Genomic DNA, 24,547 nt, shown 5'->3' with positions numbered 1-24,547 from the left:
GACCTTTCCTCATCAGCCCTCTCTCTTTCTGCAGCGCTCAGCCACTCCTTCTCTCCAGGCTCCATGTCGGCCTATAGCCTCTCCTCCCTCAACATGAGCACCCTGCCCAGGAACATGTATCCCACAAGTCCACGGGGCACACTGATGAGGAGGAAGGGCAAGAAAAAGGACTTTAAGAGCTCCTGTGAGTCTGTCTCCAAATCCAACAAATCTTATTATTTTATTAGCTGGTTTTAGACATGAATTCATAACATGACCAATAATGACCAACAAAATGTAAAAAAACATTACAAACCCTTAAACCATGACATTTTAATATGAGCTTGCACCCTCTAACAGCGTATGTATGACAGAAAACAAGGACAGGACTGAGGTGCTGTCACAGGACGGGAGGAAAATGAGACTAAAAAATAGAATAATCTTTGTTTCTGTCAGTGTCCCTGGCGTCCAGCACTGTGGGTCTGGCCGGTCAGGTAGTCCACACGGAAACCACCGAGGTGACGCTGCTTGGCGACGGCATCATGGGGTTTGGCCTGCAACTGCAGGGAGGAGTGTTCGCCACGGAAACGCTGTCATCCCCGCCACTTATTGCCTACATCGACCCCGACAGCCCCGCTGAGAGGTAAACACACTGACACAGCTATGATGGCTTTAAAAAAATTTTGAGAAAAAATTCTTTTGCCCTTGCTTCTCAGATTTGAACTTTCCCCCCCAATTTTCAGTTTTTTTTTGTGAAATTTGGAAATATTTAATATTTTGTCTTTATTGATAATCATGGTAACATATATATAATTTTTATTTTCTATATCGCAGCTTTGCATTTTATGTTTGCAGCACCAGTTCAAAATGCCATTACCTCATGTCCTTCTGTACAGACTCTACAGTATTGTAAGGAGAGCTCCAGTGATCAGATATTTGTGTATATATGTGTAGGTGTGGCATCCTGCAGATCGGTGACAGGATCTTATCCATAAACGGCGTTCCAACCGAAGATTCGACCCTTGAAGAAACCAATCAGCTTCTCAGAGACTCGTCCATCACTGCTCAGCTCACACTGGAAATTGAGTTCGATGTAGCTGGTAAAAAAAAAAAAATCATTTTATCAGAATTGTGTTTTCATGCTTCTGATCAGCACTGAAAACTGTGCTTGTTGATGAATGTCTGTCTGCTGGGCAAAGACATCTGTTTTCTGTGTCGTCGTGTTTTGGCTGACTGACTGCCAGTCTGTGTTTGGTTCTGCTTCTTTGTAATTTGTCAGACTCTTTGTGGATGTAACGTACTCCAGCTGGTGTAAATAACCACCTACGCCTGAGTTTAATAGAACGACACAACAAGCTGTCAGTAGTGACTCACAGGCATATTGTATGATTTGTAGCTGCAGGACGGTTAACTGTATGAGATGTCATTTACAGGACAGTCAGAGTCACTATTTAACCAAAAGAAGAATATAGACCGTGGATGTTATTTCCCAGAGAAACATAAGGCTGAGAAAATTTTCCTCACTTCCTGAAAGCATCATAACTGAAGTCAGTCCAAGGGGACATCTTCCAAAACCTGCAAGGAGCCAAATACTACAATCATTTATTTTACAAATCTCTATAATGTCATCATCTATGCTGATTGATTTTATGGAAAGTGAGTAATAGATAATCTTTACACAGGATAATTCAACAAGAACAGATCAATTTAGCTTTTTTTAATAATTAGAAGATCATCTGGATTTTCAGTTTTAACATGAGTTCTTAACAGTGCTTTGGATATTCGGAATAAAGGGACCAAGCAGTGGATGTATGTTTATGAACATGCTCATAGCCAGTTATAAACAAAGGCTTATGTAAAAGATTAACTCCCAATTTATTTTGTGATGTCCAGTCTACTGTACCGAATGGTAGCGAAGAAGCGATATAGCTATGCGTCATCTAATAATGGTGAAGTTAAATGTTACGTCACCTACTGTCAGCATCTACGGCCAGTGTGAATCTGTAGCAGTCTTTTTTTGTCTCTATCAGTCAGTGTTGATATTAACAATTAATAATCTCAATACTTCACTTAATAAATTAATAAAATGTACAAATGGACAGCACAAAAGACTTCCTGAACATTCTTAACATAATAGCTACAAAACAGACAGATGTCATCACAAATGGTGCATTAAAGATTTTTGACTTGCAGGAAAGATTTTTATGTATGATCACCTCTAAGTTTTGAACTTTGATCTTCTATAAACATTTGAGAGCATGATGTGTCCTCTAAGTTATGTAGAATCAGGTTTAATACATGGACAGCTAACATATACGTCGTACCTATGAGCTCACTTTGTGATTAATCATTGACTGTTATTGAAATTGTTTTCCACATGTCTGCTGAGGTCTCTGAGTAAAAAATATTTCTATTTCTTCCTGTATTTATAACCGTTAAACCAAGTGTGAGTAAGATTGAAACCCTGGTTCTCATCAAGCCAGGCAGGACTGTATACAGAGCGTATGATTAAAGCCTCGAACAGAAGCTTAATCACCTGATTCTGACTGAGAAGATGTTGAGCAGAAAGCCTTTATTCCTCTTCTGATGTATTTCACAGTAAATTAAACATTTCTACTGCTGAAATGTCTCCATCTTTCTGCACAGAGTCAGTCATCCCCAGTTCAGGGACGTTCCACGTAAAGCTCCCAAAGAAACCAGGAGTGGAACTGGGAATCACCATCAGCTGTAAGTAAAGAGAAACGACTACGCAAACACGCACACTAATGTGAGGTCGCTGTGGATGGTTTAGATGGACTTTATTAGTAACACAGCTCTGTGTTAATTATTGATTAAGAAAGAGTGCCAATGCCAAAACAAGCAACTAGAATATTATAAAAGTCTTTTTATTGTCAGTGACAGTAGTTTTATTTTTTATTAAATGATTTAATTTGGTGTTTCATCATGTTTACACATCGGGGAAATTAAATTTTCATTCTGAAAGACAGATTTCATCAGACCAGATCCAGCCCGACCTCCTCTTGGGTGTCACTTCAATATTACATTTCCTGCTTTGATTTTACTTTTCCCCTTTAACATTTAATCGTTACTTCTGGTTGTAGTGGTGTAAACAGGTTTAATTATTTACAGTTTTCTGTTTCATCTTCAACTCGTCTCTTTGTGTGTCTGCAGCTCCGTCCAACAGGAAACCAGGTGATCCTTTGATCATCTCGGACATCAAAAAAGGCAGCGTCGCACACAGGTGACACAAACTATGGCTAAACTAACTCTAATCCAGCCTTAAACCTAACCGAGGCTGAACTCTACACACAGTATGTGAGGCTAAAATAAAACAGTGTCAGCTGTGTTAAACCTCAGACTGCCGCCTGTACGTGTTTGGTTAATTAGGCTAACGGTCCAGGCCTGTGCATGTCGTGGTTTGTAGGTCATGTGTTTTGGACTGTGAAGCAGAATATGAGCTAAAGGGCTTCTGCTGGCAGGTAGCATCTGTTTACTCTGCAGGACTTTTAGAAACAGGAAGCAGAGGACTAGTTATAGACCTTCATACGGAAAAGAAAGTGCCGGCGGTTTTACAAGATTTTGGACCAATTTCAGAGGATATCTTCCAGCTTCGATGTCCTTTACAAACTAAAAAAGAACTGATATTAGGTAAAATGATTGGGATTAATTTTCCCAAAATGTAAACAAATAAAGCCTAAAAAATTGGTTTAAGTTGTACCTCGTGGTTTAAACCCAAAGCAATATCTTCACTCCTATTTCATGTACAAGTTAACATATCTTCATGTAAAATTTGTAAGGTTATATTTCATATGTTGAAGAACTGATATTAATGCAAAATTCCATCCTGTCCATAAAGCAGATGCACTGCAGTCATGATTATGATAATATGACATAATAACGATCTCAGCTGACTTCTTTATTAAACTTGTTCCTCTAATTTACCTGAATGTGTTTTCAGGACGGGGACGTTGGAGCTGGGAGACAAGCTGCTGGCCATTGATAACATCCGTGTGGAGAACTGCTCCATGGAGGAAGCTGTTCAGATCCTCCAGCAGTGTGAGGAGCTCGTCAAACTGAAGATCCGCAAAGATGAAGACAACTCTGGTATCGCTTTTAAGTCTATTCCCAAAAGCAAGAGGCCGAGTGATAAACCAGCTTTCAGGGATGCCCACAGTATCATTAATCCTCCTTAAAAAGAACCTCTAGAGTCGTTCCGTGGTGACCTACTTGCCAACTTTAATAAGCTGTGGGACCTTTCCAAATTCTCCTCAAAAGATCATATTTAAAGAGCTTTAGCAACACCAACAGTCACACCTAAATCCTTTTGAATAAGTGAAAAGACAGTGGTACTTAAAAGCATGTAGGAGCCAAACTGGTGCTCATAAAATCTTCACTAATCTTCTGACAATCCTGAGATCTTTAGCATCTTTATGACAGTTTTATTGTACTTTAGAGAGTCCTGATGGGGTCCTAAACTCTCTAGATCAATAGCTGATTTGAAATCATTTGTCTTGTATCATTTTAAGTTAAACTTAAAACCTCTTTAAACATGAAATCTAATCGTAACTTGATCACAACCTGACTGTCAGGAGTCTTCGAGGACTAGAAACTAATCCATTATTCTTGAAATCTTCTTCCAAAAAATGAATGTTCTCAAAAACATTTAGGATCTTGTTGGTGATCTTCAGGATGGCCAAATTCTTTCAAACCTTATCAGTGACTCTAAGGGACCAGCACAATCTTAAGTATCTTCAACACCAACTAGAACATCCCTGAATCCTTCAGGACCCCATTCATATTTTCTAAATCGACTCGATCGTCCATAAGGACGAACAGAAATTTACTAAGGTACTACTAGAACTACTACTACTAGATGTAGAGCCGGATCGTCAACCGTCCTAAAGGACGACTGGAAAGCAAACTGTTTGCTTGAAATCTGCCATCAACTCCTCAAGGACTCTCAAGTGTCTTACCAGGGTGGCTCTTCTTTTCAAAACTAACTCAAACATTGCTGAATACTTTGACCTTGATTGAGGATTTCACTAAACTTATGGCAGACCCTGGACCTTGATAACCTTTAGAACATTTTAATGGCGATATAGATCCCAGTCAAGGTTTTCTAAATGTCCTCAGCCGCTCTTAAGGGTACACAGGGTCCTTAAGTCCCTGAAAACCTACTCAAGGTTTAAAGGAGGTGTCTAATGCTACTTTCAGGACAAACGTTGCACTTCTGGCTTAGTTTTAGCGTGTTTTAGTCTGTGTCACCACATCATCCCTTCCCATGCCATCTTCTCCTGATCATCTGTTCACCACTGACCTTATGTGGAATCAATCTTTATTGAATGTTCCAGATGAACAGGAGGTGTCTGGCAGCATCATTTACACAGTGGAGCTTCAACGCTATGGTGGTCCGCTGGGAATCACCATCTCAGGCACCGAGGAGCCCTTCGACCCCATCATCATCTCCTCTCTGAGCAAGGGGGGGCTGGCAGAGAGGTGCACGCACATGAACTCTAATTACATTACATAAAAAATAAATTACAGGTCACACCTGTAGAAAACATGTCAAGGTTGTGGATTATTTAATCACTTAATCAGCACATCTAGTTTTCTGTTCTTTTCAGCTATTTGGAGGATCGCATTTATTCACTATAAAGTGCCATAAATAGATGTTTATTATTATTATTATTATTATTATTATTATCATTAGTGCAGGCTCTATTGTCTTTAGTAGTTCCCTGCTGGTGTTATGTATGATTCTGGATTAGTATTAAATACATTCTGTGCTTAATACGGAATTTTATTTACAGAAACTCAGACACTAAGAAGCTTAGAACCAGGGTTGTTTGTGTAAACGCCATCTTTATGTCAAAGGTCGTAAACAGAGGAAATGCTAAAGCTGGCTGCCTAAATCTGAGGGATTATGTTTAATGATGTATAAAATAAGAAATACAGTATCAGCGCAGGCCATCTAAATGGTCTCACTATAAAAAATTAAGGAAATTTTAAATAAGAAAAGATTTTTCATCTTTCTAAAAATAACATCAGTGACTGGAGGAATGAAATATGGAGTGAAACCGTGACAGACATGATAAGCTTAGGATGCCAGATGAAGTGGAGAGTGTCGCCCTCTGCTGTTTAAAAATAATTATTTTCCTCATCATCAATTGGGTTTTCACCTCTTTCCTACAGAAATGATTCTCATTTCTATTTTGTGTATAAGTATATTTGTGTTTCCCTGAGACTGTTAACTCAGTTCCAGTCTTCTTTAAAGTCTTGTCAAGTATGATTTTTGAGTTGCTGAACCCTGAGTGTATATTTCTGTGTGTTTTGGTGTTGCTTACAGGACTGGTGCGATCCATGTAGGCGACCGTATTCTTGCGATCAACAGCAGCAGCCTGAAGGGGAAACCTCTGAGTGAAGCCATCAGTCTGCTGCAGCAGGCGGGCGAGACGGTCACGTTGAAGATCAAGAAGCAGGGAGAACGTACGTAGACGCTTTTTTCACACCATAAACACCGTTCATAATCACAAGCATCAACAGCAAATGCAAAACACAAGGAAATGAGATTCACATCAAGAGCCAGGCTTGTGTAGTGTGTCTCATACAGCTTACTTAACCAGTAACAATCACTCAGTAGCCTTTATAAACTATTAATAAAGCAGAATAATTCACGACCAACTGTTTCACCAGCTTTGGACATTTAATTGTAACAAATATGTCCTGATATAAGAGCAAAATAATAACTTATAAGTTTTGTTCTTGCACACAAGCAGCCCACAGACTGTTTTCTAGTCCTGATCTTACAGCAGCTGTGTGGGAGTTTTCATTTTAAACAGAAAGAAAAGTAAAAGCTTTTTGATCGTGCAGTTACCTGTACCAAACTGCCAAGCCTTCTGCTGTGAAACCGGCTGCACATGAAAAGGAAACCTCCTTTTACAGCTCCATGGCTTTAAGATGGCCTCAGAGAGACACATTGTGCAGTGGCTGAATGCATCGTTCCACTTCAGCGACTTTCTGAAGCCTCTGTTCCCCCTCTGTGACTCAAATGATTCAAACATCAAAATATCAGCACCAGTTATGATCTTTGAAAAAAAGAAACTGACAACCCAGTCTCCCTCCTCGGCATCAACTTTCCTTTTTATTGCTTTGTGTTTTATCCAGCTTGAAGTTGTGGCGGTGGTTTGGATGTTAAATCGAACAGTCAGACTTTAAGCTTTAATTCAGGCTGTTTGACAAAGTTAAACATTAACTGTTCAAGAATTAGAACCATTTTTATAAACAGTCCTCCACAGAGCACATGTTGAATATAATTTACCGTAATTTAAAGATTTCATTAGGGAAGTTTTATAACCTGCACTTTTATGCCATCGCTGCTGTTAACACCTCATGGAGAGGTTTGAATGATGGTCGTTATTTGTACAGGTCATTAAGTGGCTCCATAGTTTGGTGGTGCAAACTAGCACCCAACAAGCGAAAAGTCCCCTTTTCAGTCCCTTCTTTTCTGTCTGGAAGGGAATAAAGCTCCCGAATCAAAGATGCAGAGCTACCCATAACACTGTGGCGACCCCTTGCGGTAGGGGAAGAGTTGAACGTACAGCTCATTAAAGGGACGGGACACAGTGTCACTTCCAGTGGAGTTACAGATTTACACATTTATATTCACGAACGCACATTGGTGGTTTGACAAACGTACTCCGTCTGTCTGCAGTGTCAAGCCCAAAGTCTTGCGTGATTGGTTCGGGTCTGGGGCCAGGAGTGGGGCCTAACCTGGAGAACCAGGATGGGGAGGAGGAGCCTGTTGTCATGGTTGCACCTCCGACAAGCCAGAGAGCATTCAGCACACTGCCGTCCGTGGACAGCGCTGTGGAGTCCTGGGATGGATCCAACATGGACAGCAGCTTCACCACCCCAGGTAGGGACCGACCTCTGACCTCTGCTGACCTCATTAATGCCTCAGTAATGAAACACTTCTCCTTTGCTGGTGTGTGTAGCTCCTACTTTTCAGTCGTCACTGTACAGTTTCCACGAGTGGCGCAGCGCCAAGACAAGCAACAGCCAATCATCATCTTCCACTCGCCAGAGAGCCAATCCACTGTCGGATCTGGGTCTGAATGACGATGATTGGGACCGGCCACCTCTCGGAGGGTGAGAGACTGAGTGAACAGCACAGTGAAAAACATAAAAGCTTGAGTAAAGAAAACTGTAATAACCTTTGTTATATAACAGACAGTATTCAACTGTTCCAGGTTTAATCAAGCTGTTTTCAGGGCTTAAAGTACTTTGATCAACACAATTATTCAAAACTGTTACAGAGGAGGGAGAAGGATTAATATGCTTTTCATACTAGTTTTGAGCAGCCACTTATGCCACATAGTGATTTCCAAATTTACTCAGAATGCAATTTTTCAAGTTTTCTCCCATGAATTATCAGATACAGATGAAATACTGAGGGTACAGATACTCGATCCTCCTCCTCTACATCACAAACTGGCGCAGTTCACTGAAACTATGACACTGATGCTCAAACTGTGTGATAAGATCAGTCTAAACAAACTCAGCTTGCCTAGTATGTGTATACCCTTAAACCCAGAAGCACATCAGAAGAGAGGCCTGAAGATGGATGTGCACGGATACATTTTGCAGCATATCTTTTGTAGCTGTTAGCATTCCTCATCCAGAACAATGGAGTATGTAGCACTGAGCTAACAGCAATAACAGTAGTGTGTCTTTCTGCAGAGGCTGTAATCTGCCCAGCGGTCTAATCTCTGACAGCAGGTACCACAGTGACCTTTGACCTTTAACCCTTCACACACAGTCTTCTGTGACACCCAGTAACCTCCAGCAGATACCCTCACTTGGTGACCTTTAACCCCCGCCACACCGATATCAATACCTGGTGGATGTGTATGTCATCACTGCCCATGCCCCCTCCTGTTAAAAAAACACTCTCCAGCATGACCACTAGCTTCCTGTGTGTGTGTGTGTGTGTGTGTGTGTGTGTGTGTGTGTGTGTGTGTGTGTGTGTGTGTGTGTGTGTGTACCCATCATGCTGACTGGTTGACCTGTTACCTTTCCCTCTCAGGTTTAATGTGGGACATGATGGGACAGAACCAGACCAGGAGGAGAACTTCTGGTCTCAGGCTCTGGAGGACTTGGAGACCTGTGGACAGAGCGGCATCCTCAGAGAGCTGGAGGTGAGGAACGCCACGAAATCTACTATAGTGAGAAGTGTTAGCAGTAGAAGAAGTATTTACAGTAAGAGTTGAGTATTAGCAGGAGTAAGGCTTCTGAAATTTTTATTCAGCAAATGAAGAATTCTCAGATGCTAATGCCTTTCTGCATCGCCCTCTGGTGTATGGATACCAGCACCTACACTGTGAAGTTTGATAGGCTGGCTTTTCTCAAAGAAGATATAGAAAAAATGTTGAAAAGATGATGGATTAAGGCTAATTTTTTAACCTTCTGGAGTTGAGTTTATTTGGTTTTTGATTTTACTTTCAATAAAATCTCACATGTATGTCTTTACAGTTATTTTCCATTTTGACATACTGTATTAACACAATTGACCTAAAATCACACACACAAAAAAAATCAGAGTTGCAACAGTTAGACTTTATTAGTGTGAAAACCACAAACATTGAAATGCAAATATAAATTGTAAATTTCAAATTGTACAAATGTGGTAGTTATTTACATTAAATTCCTGTCTACCATAAGACAAGGGGGCACATCACAGGCCTGACACCTTGAAGGTGTAGAAACTCCTCCTGTGGATCACCAGGAGACAGCGTTTACGCTGCAGTCTGCCATTGGTGGATTGTTGACTGGCATCTGTGACATTCAGTAGTCGTCTCAATGTTATGACACACAAAACAAAAAAAAAACTACCCTACACACTAAGAACTAGTGGTGCAACGGATCACGGCTGATCCGTTATCTGAACCAATCCCACTCCACGGTTCGGCACGCACGTGATCCGAAGATTCAAAAAAGTATGTGTATGGTGCGCGTGGTCAGTCTGTTAAGCAATAGTTATGGTCAGCGAAAGCGGTCCAAGTGGAGGAGCAGAGGAGTTTGCGGCATTTAAGCAGCCCTTTGCTGCCCAGTCCAACCGGGCTAAAGCTATTACAAAAGCTACTGGGGTGTTTAGCTGCAGACGGGAGGCCGTATTCCGTTGTGCAAAACAAGGGGTTTAAACTGTGATGAACGTGCTTGAGCCACGCTATGATATCCCGTTACGTGTCCACTTCAGTGACAAGATCGTACCCAGGCATGTATGAGCAGGAAAAGTTTAAAGTTATGGCTGAGCTGTTCCCGGCATCTTCTGTTGCCCAACTACAAATGGGTCGACCTCCAGGGCAACGGAAAGCTACGTGACCGTGACCGCTCGTTATATCACAGCGGAGTGGTAGATACAAAGCCCTGTACTGCCCTATATTGCACCTTAATTTGTTTTTATATAATTCCGTGGAATGAGTCTTGAGTTGAATGTTTTTAATAGGCAAAAAATACTTAAATAAGTTAATAAGTAAATGTTAACATTTTTTTTTTTTTTGCTGATCCGAAAATTGATCTGATCCAAACCGTGAGATTTTTGATCCGTTGCACCACTACTAAGAACACAGTCCAAACACACTAAGTGTCATAAATCTCTCTGATAGAACTGTCACTGTCCTTAGAAAATCCCATTTTTATAGCTTCCTCCTGCACTAAATATGAGGACAGTTTTGAGGAAGTATGGCATAAAATATTTATCATAACTGCGGTTTTACTTTGCTGATTAACACAATTTAAAAACTGGTTTGTAGGTTGAAGTCCACAATTTCAGCACAATTTGAAAAAGACGCTCAACATAAGTGAACTTTTTACAGTCTTCATTAAGCATTTTTTAAAAACAGATAAACTTTTTGTGACCCATACACCACACTGTCACAAGTACTTAACATTTGGACAGCAAGCCAGATCAAGTCTCCCCACTTGGCTTTGGAGAAGTTACAGTATAGACCTTCTGTAATAAACAGTTGTAGCATTCCTGTGCCCAATACACTGCACTGTTACAGGATGACATTGATATTTTGATCTGAACAGCAACACAGGCTGGAAGTCTGTAATGAGCTCAACTATAATGCTCTTCTTATCCACAGAAACACTTAAAAACCACATCACACATCCACAAGAATGAAGACAAACCAAATATAGCTGAAATATTGATCACTTTAATTATTGAACTGGACAAAAACTGTTAACACAAATAATCATGTAGTGATGTGAACACTGATGAGAGGCTTATTGTTCAGCCCTGAGGACTGACAGTCAAAGTTTAGTCATATTTGTCCAATTCATGCTGAAAGAACTACATGTTTATACCTTCTCTGGCACACAGAAGTAAAAAAGAGACTCCTTCTCTTCCAGGAGTCTGGAAAGGAGACACACCTCCTCACTCTGGTATTCCCCATCCTCCCTCCCCTGTACTAACTCCTCCTGTCCTCCTCTTCTTCTGTCTCCTCTAACTGGACCTCCAGCGTTGTCAAACATCTGACATGTTTGCTGGTTTTGAATGTGACTCTAACTGCATTCTAACAGCAGACCATGGTGACGTCATTGTGACATCTTAGTGACATCACCCAGCTTCCAAACACAGTCACATGGCAGAGTCATGTTGTTGCACCAGGCATGGCAGTTTGAGCAAGGCATGCTTGGAGAGCTTGCGCAAGGCCTCATGGGTAGTTTTTTTTTTTTTTTTTTTTTGCCAGTCATGAAGCAGATCTGTCAGTCATGCATGCGTTTGATGAGTTCTTGATTCTGATTGGCTGAAGTGGGCATCGGTTGGGAAGTTTAGCCATTAAAAAAAAAAGGGTGTGATGTGGAAAATAAGCACAATCATCAAACATTGACAGTCAGAGAGTTGAAATCCTCTGGGTGAGCTCAAAAGTAGAATCTATCTGTAGAGGTCTGTACTACGAAGCAGGATTTATGATTAGACTGCTAACTTCAGGTTGAATGCTGAGCTTTCAGAGTTCATGTCTTATTAGATTATGTCGGCTATGCTTGAGATAAGAGACCTGCATGTACAAAGCCTTAGTCTACTGATCAATCAGTATTGATTCTTAGAAGATCCCTCACACCTTGATGACTAGTATGTAGTTTTTATTTCCCTGACCAGTAAGAAAAATGGAAAACTGCCGTTTTAAAGCAATTTTATTTTCCTATAAGCCTTAAATAGAGTAATATACACTTACCAGACACTTTATTAGGTATACATGTTCAGCTGCTTGTTAAAGCAATTAGCTAATCACCCAATCATGTAGAAATGACATGGTGCATTTCTACATGTCATCAAGATGACATTAAGAAGTTCCAACTTGGACTTCGAAGAATTAAGATAGTTCTGCAACCAGGTAATAGCAAGGTTTACCTAAAAAAAAGAAAAAAAAATGTGGCTGGTGTGTGTTTATTATAGAGAGATCATCAGCTCCTGATAGGTGTTGTCAAACTTACTGCTAGGTTAGAAAATTCCAGTTAATAAATATTAAAATGAAATCTAAAAGCACTGGAAAACATAATGACACACTGGGAATATAAAGAGTGTATGCCAAAAAACTCCCCCAAACAGTTTACTGTATAGACCTGAATGGTACCAATAACCACCTTCGTGTGGCTGCTTGCTGATATCAGAGTAAGCAAAGCCAGATTTTCTTTGTTATGTTGAACCTGCTTCATATTACAGGCCATTAAACTGTACAAAACAAGAGATCCTGTCAGTAAATATGAGTTAAAACAGTCAATGGTGACAACAGTTGAGCCTGCTCAAAAACAGCAGCAGATCCTAGGAATGGAAATTCAGAAACATCAGTAGAGGCACAGTAAATAATAGTGATGTATGATTAGAAAGAGGTCCTTTCCTGCCACCTGGGTTCAAAGGCAGCAATCTTTAATTACCATGTTTGCTATTTATCTGGTTCTGATTGGATGTTTGCGCTTGCTGTTCTCTGATTGACTCTCATAGGCTACCATCATGTCAGGCTCCACCCTCAGTCTAAACCATGATCCCACCCCTCTGCGGAGCACACTGGGACGCCAGGCGAGTTTCCAGGAGCGCAGCAACTCCAGACCACAAGTACATGCCGCTGACCTTTAACCTCTCTCTGTGATATGTGTTATTTTGTGAAATATTGATTTTGAAGACAACTTTCTTGTGATTGTTCTCAGGTGACTCCTCGATCCAACACCTTGCCCTCTGACCCTCAGCGCCGAGCCTTCGCCATGAGGAAGATGAGACAGGAAGTAAATGACATCCTAAACCAGAACCCTGTGGAACTTCACAAGGTAATGTTTGGCCTGTGTTTGCTCTCTTTAGGGAGTTTCACAAACCCTGTGATCCTTATTAACTGACAGGTGTGTTTTTGTACTCATAGCTCACTCTGGAGAAGGCGACAGACCTGGAGGATTTTGGTTTCAGCGTTTCTGATGGATTGCTGGACCGCGGCGTCTATGTTAATAACATCCGACCCGGAGGCCCAGCGGAACGGGGTGGTCTCAAAGCCTATGACCGAATACTACAGGTACAAAAATATACCAGTTTCACTAATCTCTCCACAGCCTTCAACTCTTCATTTCTTGGTTTAAATTAAGATTTCTTTTTTCTTACAGATTAACCATGTGCGGACCAGGGACTTTGACTGCTGCCTTGTAGTTCCCCTGATTGCAGAGTCTCCAAACCGCTTGGAGCTTGTAATCAGCCGAAACCCTTCCTCCTCTTCCTCCTCTACCCTGATGGCCAATCACACCGATGGCACAACCAACAGCAGCCACCCCTCTCAGCCAGTTGGCAGTGACCTGGGATCCTCAGAGCTCTCTGTTGGCCAGGGAGAGGACAGTGGTCCAATTAAGTGGAGCCAACCAGGAGATGGCTTTGGGACAGGGATTGGGATGGGGCAGGTTACAAACAATTCCTTATAGCAGACAAAAATTATGTCACACTGGATTCAACCACACCAGACTGGAGAGATCGTGAGGAAAAAGGGGACAACAAAGTTGAATCAAACTGATTTAAAACTGGTTTAAACTGGTTCGGAGTAGACCGCCCATGGTGCTACACACACCCTCTGGATGACCTTTGACTACTATAGTTTGACCCTTGAACTGCTAAAGCAGCCTGAAAGCACAGTGATGGACTGGAGCAACTCCACACCTTTTAACCTGAACCAGTTCTGTATACTGGTATTACTAGTGTCACTGGAACCAGAATTCTAATGATCCTATTATAGCCACAACTGGGGCTACTGGCCTACCTGGTCTAAGATTAATAGTTATTGGTCCTTCTAGCCCAGAGCCAGTGCTACTGGTTCTACTGAAGCCACAACTACAGCCAATAGTCTTAACGGTCTACAAGCCGAGAAATATATCCCTATGAAGTCAGTGCCGCAGCCAATGGTCTTACTCTTTTAAGATTGATGGTTACTGGTTCTAGAAGCCTAGAATTCTAGGTTGAAGACACATGGGTTCTGGAATTATGGTTCCAGGTTCCACCAAAGTCCTACTAAACAAGCACCTGAGCCAATAGTCTTAGCATACCAAGACACACAGGTACTGGTCTTAGTGGGATCAGGACAATGGCTATTGTTTCTAGTGAAACCAGAGGCTAATCTAGTTGTCTTACTGGTCAAAGCATGGTTCATGTTTGTGGTCTCACTGGCCAAGGAACTATGGATACTGTGCCATTGCCATGGCCAGTGCTTGGGGAAGTCCATCCTGGATCCTGGGCCTACTAGAACCAGATTTGTGGCATTTGGCCGAGATCCACAGCAGCACAAAGACTGATGGGACACTAGTCCAGATACCGAAACCTGCTGATGGGCATAACAGTTGCCAAGGAGACTAGGGATGCTCTGATCAGTGTCTACATCTGATGATATTACTGAACATATACTGATTACTAAATCCTTATGCTTGTGTATAAGAAATCCTTATGAAAGTCTTCTATTTGATATTTAACCAGCTGAAATAACTGGTCCTCAGTACACTAAAAATTAGATTGTTCAGAATGCAGAAGACGGTAAGTCTGAATTTACTGAAGGTGTAACTTTTCCAAGTAGTTATGCTTGACATTGGAAGGTTGATGGAAAGGTAGTTTTAGGCACTGCCCCACATAGAATTAAAGAAAGAAGCTTTCGAACAAGAAGGTACAGATCCCACAAGAAACCGGTATCAGAAGGTTGGTTTAAGAGATGAGAATAAAAATGGTTCTGGTTAACTGCAGGTTTTGAAGAAAGGGTATAAGTGGAAATGACGATAGAAAGAGAGTTCGAGCTCAAAAATGGTTGGGATTAGGTGAGGTTTGGCAAGTATACAAGGTTGGATTCATAAGGTTATGATGAGATGTACCTCCTTAAAATAAATGCTCAACATGACATGGAAACCTAAAGAGATATCCAAATTAAACAGTACAAAAGGAAAGACCTCCTTAGCTAGTTCGTCTGGCAACCCAGAGATTTATTCCTGTGGGCATTACCAGGTGTAGTTTTTCATGATAACCAGATAAAATTCAGACACTAAGGCTCACTAGTTTGGTTTAAATAGTTGGCAGAGGTTGACAGACAGCTTTGAGGGGTTTTAACATTGTTGCATTCTTATTTACCATTCTATTGGAAAAATAATAACTAGCACTTAGTCAAGTTCGATTATGCACTTTACTGAACTAAAACTGTACAAGGTTTGGCTTGTACTTTGGCTCCACTGTTGAACGGCTGCTATATTTTATGTAACCTGCTCTCTATCACTTTAATTTCCTAAATTCTCCATAAATTACAACTGACAGTTCTAATATTTTATGACGCCATTCACAAAATTTACATTATTACTAACCATTGCCGCTATACAGATGAATAATATGAGAAAAGTTAGCATTTGAGCAGAGATGTTGGTCTCTGGATGAACACTGTTTTAAAGTTTTAAACCAGAGCTGGACATTGAAACATGATACTTGTAGGAGCCATTCTTGGGTTAATACCTTATGTGGTCGCTAGAGGTCACCTTTTGCTGTTTTGATCATGTCTACAATACTGGTTTTTACTGAGCAGGAAAACCTGCAGCTGCATATATATTTATGTTTGTTGCGCCTCAGCTTGAAGCTAGTGAAAAGACAAAGATAAGGTGCTTTCGGACCAGAGAAATTTTTATTGGTCTTGTTAAACAAGCCTTTGTTAGTTTTTTTAGATACACATGATATGCACGATTGGAGAACCGCTAGCCATCACCAAAGTTCTAAAAGAAATTCGAGTATGGTTAGAAAGGAATACTAAAAATTTGACAGAACACAACTCAAAACATTTCAACACATAAATCACTGTGGTAAAGAGTTTAGGTTAAAATTTGCAGAAGGTAATTGCAAAAAAGTACATTTAAAAAGCCTGCATAAAAATGGGTGTAACATCAGCTGAGTATATAAAACTCTCAGTGATTAAAAAATGGAGCAAAGCACAGAGAAATAATTTTACCTTGGCTCTGTGTGAGGGCAAGGTAATTTGATTTTTCATGTATACTTAATGCTATTCAGCTTTTACATCACTTCTGCATATCTATGCTCCAGGAGGAGGCCATGAGAAACTGGGACTGGTGTGGAGCTCTGCACCAATGAACTTATAAAGAGAAAAAAATAATATTGAGCAGAACTTATTTCAGCTTATTTCAGCTCCAAAACAGTCCCAGTTTAGCATGTGTCTCCTTGGGAAAATAAATTGTCCATCTTTGGTATGTAGGCAGTTTGAATAGAAAAGAATCTGCAAACCATGCTTAGCTTAGTATATCTGGAAAGTGTATTTTGGAAAGCTATACATCTTTGATGCTTTTTGGTCCAAAAGTGCCTATAGTCCATATCTTCTTAGGAATTTGGGAATGCATTGCCTCCCATTAAAAGTAACAGTTTGAAATATTTTGTGGAAAACCATCTATTAATGGCTACTTCCTATAAACATGTTTCTTAATTATGCAGTTTCTAATTTAAAATTTTGGCAAGCTAAGTTAAAACAAAAAACACAAAAAAGGAACCTCTGCAACACTGGGCACACTCCATCTGCTAAGGGAGAACATGTGGTAGGATCCAAAGCTTCAGAACAGCTACTTTATATGCTTTAATATGTCAACTAGAGAAATTTGTTTATATATAATATAAAGGACAATATCATTATGTTTTTTTAAATAATTATTTGTGAATTTTACCTTTAGGAAAAAAAAAACGGTGCATTTTCACTAATGATCAGCTGATACTGATCGGAGCATCCTAAATGAAACGAAGGGTTTACTGTTAAAATTTTAGTTCTGTGCCATGGACGAGCTACAGGCTGGAAGAGTTACGATAACCACGCTGTCAATAATAATAATGATGATGATGACACTGAGCAAGTTCAATAATACTTTTTCTACTGTTTACACCTGTTGGACTGGCCACACTGTGTATGTATGTGTGCGTGTCTGTGTGTGTGTATGTTACACGTTAAACACAAGGCCAGTTAAGCCCCTCCCACCTCAAGCCCCACCCAATCTACCCCCTGACCAATAGGCAGCCAGGATGATGGACGGCAGTTCTGAAAAATTCAGCTGATTGGCTGGAACCAATCAGAAACATAAACATTTCCTTCCCTGCCTGTCTGTGATTGGTTCTTTTTTTACACACAAAGACAACCAATCAGCTTCCAGGAAGAAGCCACGCATGCCCCTCCCCCGACTTCCCCTCCCCAGCCCCAGTGACAGTGATCTCTTATGCTAATCAATTGGTGTGTTTTTTTTGATTGACTGTTGTCAATTCTGTTTGTTTGTTTGTTTCCATGGTGACTGAACCAGAAAATATGTAAAATAGATTAAAAAAAAAAAAAGAGTTCAGTCCCCATCGCTGTTCACATCAAAAACCATCAAACCCTGAAAACACCATCTCATAATCACAAAAACTATGTTACAAAAGAAAAAAAAATCCTGTTAAAACAGGAAACCTGTGACAGTAAACACTGTGTGTGTGTGTGTGTGTGTGTGTGTGTGTGTGTGTGTGTGTGTGTGTGTGTGTGTGTGTGTGTGTGTGTGTGTGTGTGTGTCTGAGAGAGAGTGAGTGAGTGTTTATTTTCGAGTGATGTCAACATCTTCCTGCTCTCACCTTAGTCTTAACTCACTATTTAAAGTGGCCAATCAGAACCCTCCCTCAGCATCCCTGAGCCAAACACTCCAATAGTTGCTGCTGTGCTTTGGATTAGCATTGTGATTGGCTGTTTCTATGTGGATAGTTGTAATTGGCTGTTCTGGTCTACCCAAAAATTTCTAAAAGCTCAGATGGGTTTTTTTTTTTTTGGGTTTTTTTTGCAAGAAAATGCCTAGTATGTAGTTAGCATTACGCTAGCAGACGCAGAGCATACCCATAATTATAAACACAGTACAAACTACTATCCCAACTATGTTTACTAGCTAATAAACATAGCAAGAGACTTGTAAGCACATGGGTAAAAGCAGCTAACCAAAGCTTAAATTTAACCAACATTTTTTTTATGTTAGCACACAGCTATCCCAGTACTAGCACAGTCTGTGTATTGTTAGCACAAACCTTGCACTTCACTAAGGTACGGTTAGCTGTAGAGCTAATTAATGTCTTTTAGCATCTTGACTAGAAAAAGGCTGAAACACTGGTATTACACTGACACTTGAGCAAGCTAACTTGATCTAAGGACATAGCTATCATATGGCTAGCAGACACTAAACAAAGGGCTAGCGTAATCATAACAGACATAACACAAGGACCATAGGCTGGCTGTGTTTGATATCCATTTATTATTATGTTTATTAGCTAATCACAAAGAAAGAACTTGGTTGGCATATATTTAAACAGCTAGCCAAAGCTAACATTTATTGTAACATCCTATTGTATGTCAGGACACAGTTAAGCAAAACTTGTGCCCATTTTTAAAATTGGGCTAATGTGTTAAATAAAGACTTTTTTTCTTATTTGCATTAGGCAAACATAACAGATAACAGAAATACATTTTAGCATGTGACCAACAGATGTTGAACACGGGGTTTACGTAATGCAGCCAATGCTAACATAAGGGTATTTCAGCTCCATTGAAGATCTCTTACAGATTTTTGGCTTATGTTAACGCATAGCTTACATGGGGATAACAGAGCTATTTAGCTTATGGTTAGTACTAAGTCACGGTTTCTAATTTTAGCAAAAGCAATATACCACACATCAAATTCAACTGACAAGTGAGCAGCCTAACTTGGTCTGAGGACATTACTAACACATGATTAGTATGTATCTAGCAGACATTGAGCATAGGACTAGTCTAACCATAACGCATGACTATACACATAGAACAAGAAAATTAGGCTTTCTATGTGTAACACCCATTTCTTGCTATATTTATTAGTTAATAAGCGTATAAGTAATTTAATTAGCATATGAATAAAGAGCTATCCAAACCTAAACTTTTTATGTTAGCACACGGCTAGTGCCAGCACAGCCCTTACAGACCTTTAACACAGGGCTTACATTTGCAAAACAAAGTTTTTCTCTTGTTAGCAAAAAGCTAACATGGGAAATAATAGAATTACAGTTTAGCATGTGGTAGTTGATGCAGAGCATTAGAGCTAACTATAACATGTGGCTAGTTGCACATAGTACATGGGTGGTAAGTTAGCTGTACAATTTTTCAACACTTATTTACTGGTGTGGTTACAACTTAACATAGCAAGGGCTTGGTTGGTTTGTAGGTAGGTAAACACAACGGGTAACCAAGGAGCTAAAAATGTCTGCTAACAAGAGAGTATGTCAGTTTTATGTCAGCTTCTACTGATTTGTGGTTTATGTTAGCACATAACTAACATGAACTATAATTTAGCTTGCAGCTAGCATTTAGCCGAGGTAGTAGTTACAGGTTGATTAAAGGGAACTAACAAGGTCTAAGGAAATGGTTTACATTGCTAATATAGAGCTAATGCCTTGAATTGAGGGCTAACACATAGATGTTAGTGTTTTAAGGTTCAGCCAAGAGAACTGCTCCACCAATGGGAACAAGCCACACGGCTGAGGGGTGTGGCTTCACAAAGGTTTGATGAGTGAGACCTAAAGCCATACACACTGTGTTTGTGCGCATGTATTAACATTACCATGTGTGTGGGTGTGTATTTGTTAGAGCCTGTATGTGTGTGTGTGTGTGTGTATGTGTGTATAACATTGCAGGGATTTGCACTCTAGTGATTCACCTCAGCAAGACATCCACCTACCTACACACACACACACAGACACACACACACACGTGCATTGCACTGCCATTTGAAATAGTGGGTCAGATTAGTTTCCATGTAGCTTCACCAACCAACCAAACTGTATTTTTCTTTAAAGGAACAGGGATGTTGTAAAGTATTTTTGTACAAATTTAATACTTTGGTAGCATGACGTTCCTGTTGTTTGTCCTGTCGGGCTCCACTGCTCTCCTCCACCCGCCTTTGTATGGACGATTACTGAGCAACAATAAAGATGAAGACCTGCTGGGAGAACTGGACTCTGTGTGTTGTCTGACATCAACACACACAAGTTTATTTATGATTTTTTTTCCTAATACATATTTAATTTTACGTCTTTGACAGAAAGAAAAGCAAAGCAGACCTGCCTGTCTTTCCTGTGCTGAAAGTTTCTCAACACCATTTTACCACTCAGCCTGGACATCTTCACCTTCATGGTTACCACTATTTTAAGTTTTCAAAATGACATTAAAGTGTACGTAATAGTTGTGCATTTAGAGAGCATTAACTAGATTTCCTTAATTATCCAAAAGATCCCAAAACTGTTTTATTCCATGTTAAGCTAATTTCAAATGCCCATTATTGTGTTTGGTAGTTAAATCTACGCTAATGGCTTATATTTGTTAGAATCGTCATAATTTTTTAACCATCTTTTCCTGTGAGGACCACATAACTGTAAAAATATGTTTGTATTTTTCTAGTTACAGGAAATGACATCACTTCCGGTGGGCATTTTGTTTGCGGATCACATCATTTATATTTCAGAAATGAGTCATAAATATTTTTACTATTCAAAGAAGCATCTGAGGGCTCTGAAAATATATTGAAATAAACAGAAAGTGGTTATTAACTATGATGGAGCATAGGAAGGAAAGAAATATTTAAAATAATTAAAGATAAAAATTAAGGGATAGGGTGGAAAAACGACAAAATAAATATTTAATGTTTTAGAGTCATTAAAAAAATAGTCAAAAAAATAGTTTGTATCATGTAAGTTTACCAATTTGTATCATAATTTTGTTTTTCTCTTATAAACTTGACAAATTTACTAGAAAACTTGACGTTTTTTTCTTTTGTATTTCCCATTTTCCCACCTTTTTTGTTTTATTTCTTTAAGTTTCGCAGTTTTTACTGTTTTCTTTTTTGAGAGTTAACACAAACCGGATGTGACGCTTCCGCTCGGCGCTCTGCTCTCGTGCATGCTCAGTGTTTGATTGCTCTAGTCTGCGCTCCAGTGTGTTGTTAGCCGTTTGCTACTGCTGCTGTTCGAGTGCGCACGGTTTTATTTTGTCACCGGACTACCACTATAAGTATTTGTCGACCACCCCGCTGGATAAATAGACACCGAGCCCGGGACTTAGGATGTCCACTGCGCTGGAGAGCTACATTAACCGTATCCTTCCGCCGTTAGCCACTAATGTGCAAACCCTCTGAATGAATGGGAAAATGCTAGTTAGCTTAGCTGCATACTTACTTGTTTTGTTAATTAGCGGCAGTTCAGAGATGTCTGTGAGAAACGGGTTGCTCAGAGCTGAGTTAAAACATGTTCAGACTTCTTAAATGTAGATTTCACATTCACAAGAAGGAAAATCTCGTGATTTTATTGCTGTGTTTATATTATTTGGACCCGCTGATCAGAGAAGTTCTGTAAATGATTTCACAGTTTGATTCATCAGGACTCATCACATCTGGACCACTTTGAAAAATTGTAAAATCTTAAGCTTTTTTTTTTCTTTTTTTTTTAAATTTTGGAACCATACAACTTACAGTTTTAAAGCTGGAGCTCATTAACAGACAGAAGCTAAGGTTACAAGCGCCTCTTGTGGCCAGAATGGGTGGGCGGGATAGCTTTCAATTTTGGTGTGATGATAATTGTTTCTATTTGTAGGTTCTGAATAATATTAGAGAGGTTTTGGTCCATAAAGGTGCTGTTTCTTTAACTCGTGCTGATCCAGGTACCGTGGCCATTGTCACCTCGGACGGCAGGATGATTGTGGTGAGTCTGAACACATCCTCATCAGAACTCCACCACTCACAATATTTGGGATTCAGTGAAGTCAGAATTATTTTGGATGTTAACTTTTTGTTATTGTAAGTTGTGTTCATGTCAGTTTGTTTGTTTTTCAGGGCACTCTGAAGGGCTTTGATCAGACCATCAACCTGATCCTGGATGAGAGTCACGAGAGAGTGTTCAGCTCCAGTCAGGGGGTCGAGCAGGTGGTGCTGGGACTCTACATTGTCCGAGGTGACAACGTGTAAGTCACGTTTGACCTTTGTTGATGATGAATCAATACTGAAGACAAAAGATTAGTGAGGCCTTAATGTAAATTTTAATCTACAGAATCAGATTAACATGATTTACCAATTTTATTATTTTATAAAGATATAATTTATTATTGCAAAACAGGATAATTAATAATTAAGAGTTAAGAAAAAAATGTAAAAGTTTTTTTCTGTGATGCTTTAAGGATGAATGCTGTGGTTGCACATTTGATCCGGATACCCCTATCAGAGTTTTGTTTTTGTTTGTTTAAAATTATTTTTATGAAGGAAAACCAAGAGAAAGACTCTTATTCTTAAACTATAAGGAAAATGATGTGTGGGGATCCATACATCCATGATAGATGTAGATTTGTTACATGTTGTTTTACTTTAATGAACAAAAAATATTGTTGTTAACAGTTCTGTTATGTAGTTTGTTTATCATTGTTTATTGTTTTCCTTTCTGTTTTTATTTGTTCTTCCTGTTTGTTTTTGTTTGTAATCCTCTCGTTTGTTTTCGTGGTTACATTTTTTTTCTTGTTTTGGTTACAGTGCGGTGATCGGGGAGATCGATGAGGAGACGGACTCCACTCTGGATTTAGGAAACATCAGAGCTGAGCCCCTCAACTCTGTCGTCCACTGACCTTTGACCCCTGATGACAGCGTGACTGTTGTGTGAATAAAGTTTATGGAAGTCTGTTTTAGGAGCGGGTGTGCTAATTATCCGGGACCAGCCGGAGCATCCTGATAACTTGCTCGCCTGCTTCCTGTCTCTGACTCCTGGCTCTTGTTTTCTGTTTGTACTTTTTATAAATAAAGAAGTGAGATGATGAAAATGTTAGAGGAACTTTTTTATGCTCCTAAGTCTTTTTGTCAATGTGAGACTGTTAATAAAGTTTAATTTGTTGTGTTCTGAAAAAGAAAAGCGTTTTTGTTTTGTTTGTTTACTCAACAAAAATGTTTGACAAATTATAATTTTTAGTCAGAGGATATTGATCAGAGGAAAAAGTGAAAACTTTATGAGAAAGAAATTTGATTCTTAAATTCGAGAAGGAGAAAAATCGAATAGCTTCTGAGATAGAGTATGCCACAACCAAGATTCAGTTCTTCAAGAAGCGATTTTTATTTAAACGAAAGATCTGCAGAGCCAGCAATAAAATGACAATTCTAAATGAATCCTTACATCAGTTGCACATCTGAGAGCGAGGAGGAAATAGATGGTGAAAAGATGGCGTGAACACTAAAGGTGTGAGTAACACTGATATCTGTGAAGTGACAGATCGATAAATACTGAAGTTTTACATGAGGGCCATGGTGAGGAAAGCTTAATGGTTAAAAGCAGCTGGATAAAATCACCTGAAGACCAGATAAACTGAGGTAACAAGTTTAAGGATGAGCAGTCGTGAGCACGGAGCCGATCTTTTAATCAGCTCAGCAGGAAGCGGCAGCATCAGAGACGGACGGACGGTGAGGTCATGGGAGCAGTATTCACATTGTTCCTACAGGCAGATTAAACTCTACAACTTAAAAGTATTAATATGTGTATCAGTGATTCCTGAGATTAGGGACAAAACAGGTTTTAATTTTCTAAAATATATTTTTTGAAAAAACAAAACAAAAACATATTTACATATTTACTTGTGGGGATAGGTTAATTGGATAACCAAAATTGTCACTAGGTGTGAATGTGCAAATGAATGTGAGTGCGAACGGTTGTTTGTCCCTGTGTGTTAGCCTTGCGACAGAGTGGCGACCTGTCCAGGGTGTACCCCGCCTCTCGCCCTATGACAGCTGGGATAGGCTCCAGCGCCCCCCGCGACCCTGAAAAGGATAAGCGGAAGTGAATGGATGGATGGATGGATATTTACATATAATTGTTACACAAAGTTTTGGCTGTCTCACCATGTTTTGGTACAATCTCCCAGGTGTAATATTTTTTAATAATTTATATTTTTGCTGGAGGAGTGCAAGGTTTTTGTCAACACCATCAGACACAAACAAATGCAAAAATATATATTTTAGG

The 24,547-nt window shown here is 39.7% G+C and overlaps 2 protein-coding genes across 14 annotated transcripts in view; both read left to right on the top strand.

Moving 5' to 3' along the window:
• grip1 (glutamate receptor interacting protein 1) overlaps positions 1–17,178 on the top strand; it is a 67,249-nt gene extending 50,071 nt beyond the window's left edge. For 8 of the 13 annotated variants that reach the window (XM_026146165.1, XM_026146162.1, XM_026146166.1 and 5 more), the window contains 17 exons: positions 35–184; positions 436–622; positions 934–1,079; positions 2,626–2,706; positions 3,151–3,220; positions 3,938–4,083; positions 5,331–5,475; positions 6,326–6,465; positions 7,691–7,894; positions 7,974–8,127; positions 8,719–8,757; positions 9,065–9,176; positions 11,395–11,427; positions 12,989–13,099; positions 13,192–13,308; positions 13,398–13,544; positions 13,633–17,178. In XM_026146165.1, the coding sequence (XP_026001950.1) occupies positions 35–184; positions 436–622; positions 934–1,079; positions 2,626–2,706; positions 3,151–3,220; positions 3,938–4,083; positions 5,331–5,475; positions 6,326–6,465; positions 7,691–7,894; positions 7,974–8,127; positions 8,719–8,757; positions 9,065–9,176; positions 11,395–11,427; positions 12,989–13,099; positions 13,192–13,308; positions 13,398–13,544; positions 13,633–13,941 (2,291 nt within the window). In that variant the 3' untranslated portion in view covers positions 13,942–17,178. The remainder of the gene's footprint in view (positions 1–34; positions 185–435; positions 623–933; positions 1,080–2,625; positions 2,707–3,150; positions 3,221–3,937; positions 4,084–5,330; positions 5,476–6,325; positions 6,466–7,690; positions 7,895–7,973; positions 8,128–8,718; positions 8,758–9,064; positions 9,177–11,394; positions 11,428–12,988; positions 13,100–13,191; positions 13,309–13,397; positions 13,545–13,632) is intronic. The other 5 variants (XM_026146170.1, XM_026146163.1, XM_026146171.1 and 2 more) reach the window with 3 other exon arrangements.
• A 4,231-nt stretch (positions 17,179–21,409) lies between these two features.
• On the top strand, positions 21,410–23,430 carry lsm8 (LSM8 homolog, U6 small nuclear RNA associated). Its single transcript, XM_026146157.1, has 4 exons — positions 21,410–21,655; positions 22,218–22,258; positions 22,390–22,517; positions 23,077–23,430. Exons 1-4 carry the CDS (start codon positions 21,625–21,627, stop codon positions 23,165–23,167), a joined length of 291 nt encoding a protein of 96 aa, XP_026001942.1. The 5' UTR covers positions 21,410–21,624; the 3' UTR covers positions 23,168–23,430.
• The last annotated feature ends 1,117 nt before the right edge of the window (positions 23,431–24,547 follow it).

Source organism: Astatotilapia calliptera, chromosome 17, assembly GCF_900246225.1.
Source record: "Astatotilapia calliptera chromosome 17, fAstCal1.2, whole genome shotgun sequence".
In the NCBI taxonomy this organism is placed as follows: domain Eukaryota; kingdom Metazoa; phylum Chordata; class Actinopteri; order Cichliformes; family Cichlidae; genus Astatotilapia; species Astatotilapia calliptera.
Note: the sequence above shows the minus strand (reverse complement) of the source record. Positions and strands in the feature narration are given on the sequence as shown.

Coding starts and splice junctions, on each gene's coding strand:
- lsm8 (XM_026146157.1), top strand. CDS start 21,625: ATGTCCACTGCGCTGGAGAGCTACATTAACC. Junction 22,259..22,389: donor CGGACGGCAGGATGATTGTG/GTGAGTCTGAAC, acceptor TTTGTTTTTCAG/GGCACTCTGAAGGGCTTTGA. Junction 22,518..23,076: donor ATTGTCCGAGGTGACAACGT/GTAAGTCACGTT, acceptor TTTTGGTTACAG/TGCGGTGATCGGGGAGATCG.